Here is a 650-nt window from a genome sequence, read left to right on the forward strand (position 1 = left end):
GTCCGAGCTGCTGGTCGACATGGAGTTCTTTACTGGAAAGAAAGTGTTTGCTCGTTACTCCTCGTTCTCTGTCGAATCTGAATGTGACGGATACGTACTGCATGTCTCTGGATTTAAAAATGGAGGGGCGGGTGAGTATTAGTGCAGGAAGAAGGGCTGTAGGGGTGACAGTGCAGGTTGATGTGGTCACTTTGGTTGTAGTTATTCATTGATTATTGATCAGAGCTCCAAATGAATAGTTTAGTGTATTTCATGAGGCTGAAATCAATCAATGAACTGGCTATCATTTTCTTGGGGTTCCCCCACCTGCCACATCCACTTTACCCCCTGGTGGCAGCATAGTGTCCAACAGAGGTCTTAGTCCCAGTAGTGTTTGTAGTATTAGTATCATTAGTATCATTGTCAAGATTAAACACTGTGGTTCATGTTTCTGTAGGAGACGGCATGACATATCACAACAAAAAGAAGTTCTCCACCTTCGACAAAGACCAGGACACCTGGGGCCTCATGTACGAATACTTGCGTGGATTTCCTACTGAAACTTGCCGTACACCAGAACCCAGAAACTGTCGTACGCACAAAAATATTCAGATGTATCAAAGTGTGCGTTCGCATGGATCCAAGCACGTTTCTTTTGTACATCCCAATCA

General features: G+C 44.3%; 1 protein-coding gene across 1 annotated transcript in view; it reads left to right on the forward strand.

Annotated features, from left to right (window-relative positions):
- Positions 1-4: 4 nt before the first annotated feature.
- LOC113744795 (microfibril-associated glycoprotein 4-like) overlaps positions 5-650 on the forward strand; it is a gene marked incomplete at its 5' end in the record, with an annotated part of 920 nt that continues 274 nt past the window's right edge. Inside the window, 2 exons of the mRNA XM_027275741.1 lie at positions 5-131; positions 437-650. The exon at positions 437-650 is cut by the window's right edge and continues 274 nt beyond it. Coding sequence (XP_027131542.1) covers positions 5-131; positions 437-650 — 341 coding nt within the window. The remainder of the gene's footprint in view (positions 132-436) is intronic.

Source organism: Larimichthys crocea, unplaced genomic scaffold (assembly GCF_000972845.2).
Source record: "Larimichthys crocea isolate SSNF unplaced genomic scaffold, L_crocea_2.0 scaffold1970, whole genome shotgun sequence".
Lineage (NCBI taxonomy): Eukaryota > Metazoa > Chordata > Actinopteri > Sciaenidae > Larimichthys > Larimichthys crocea.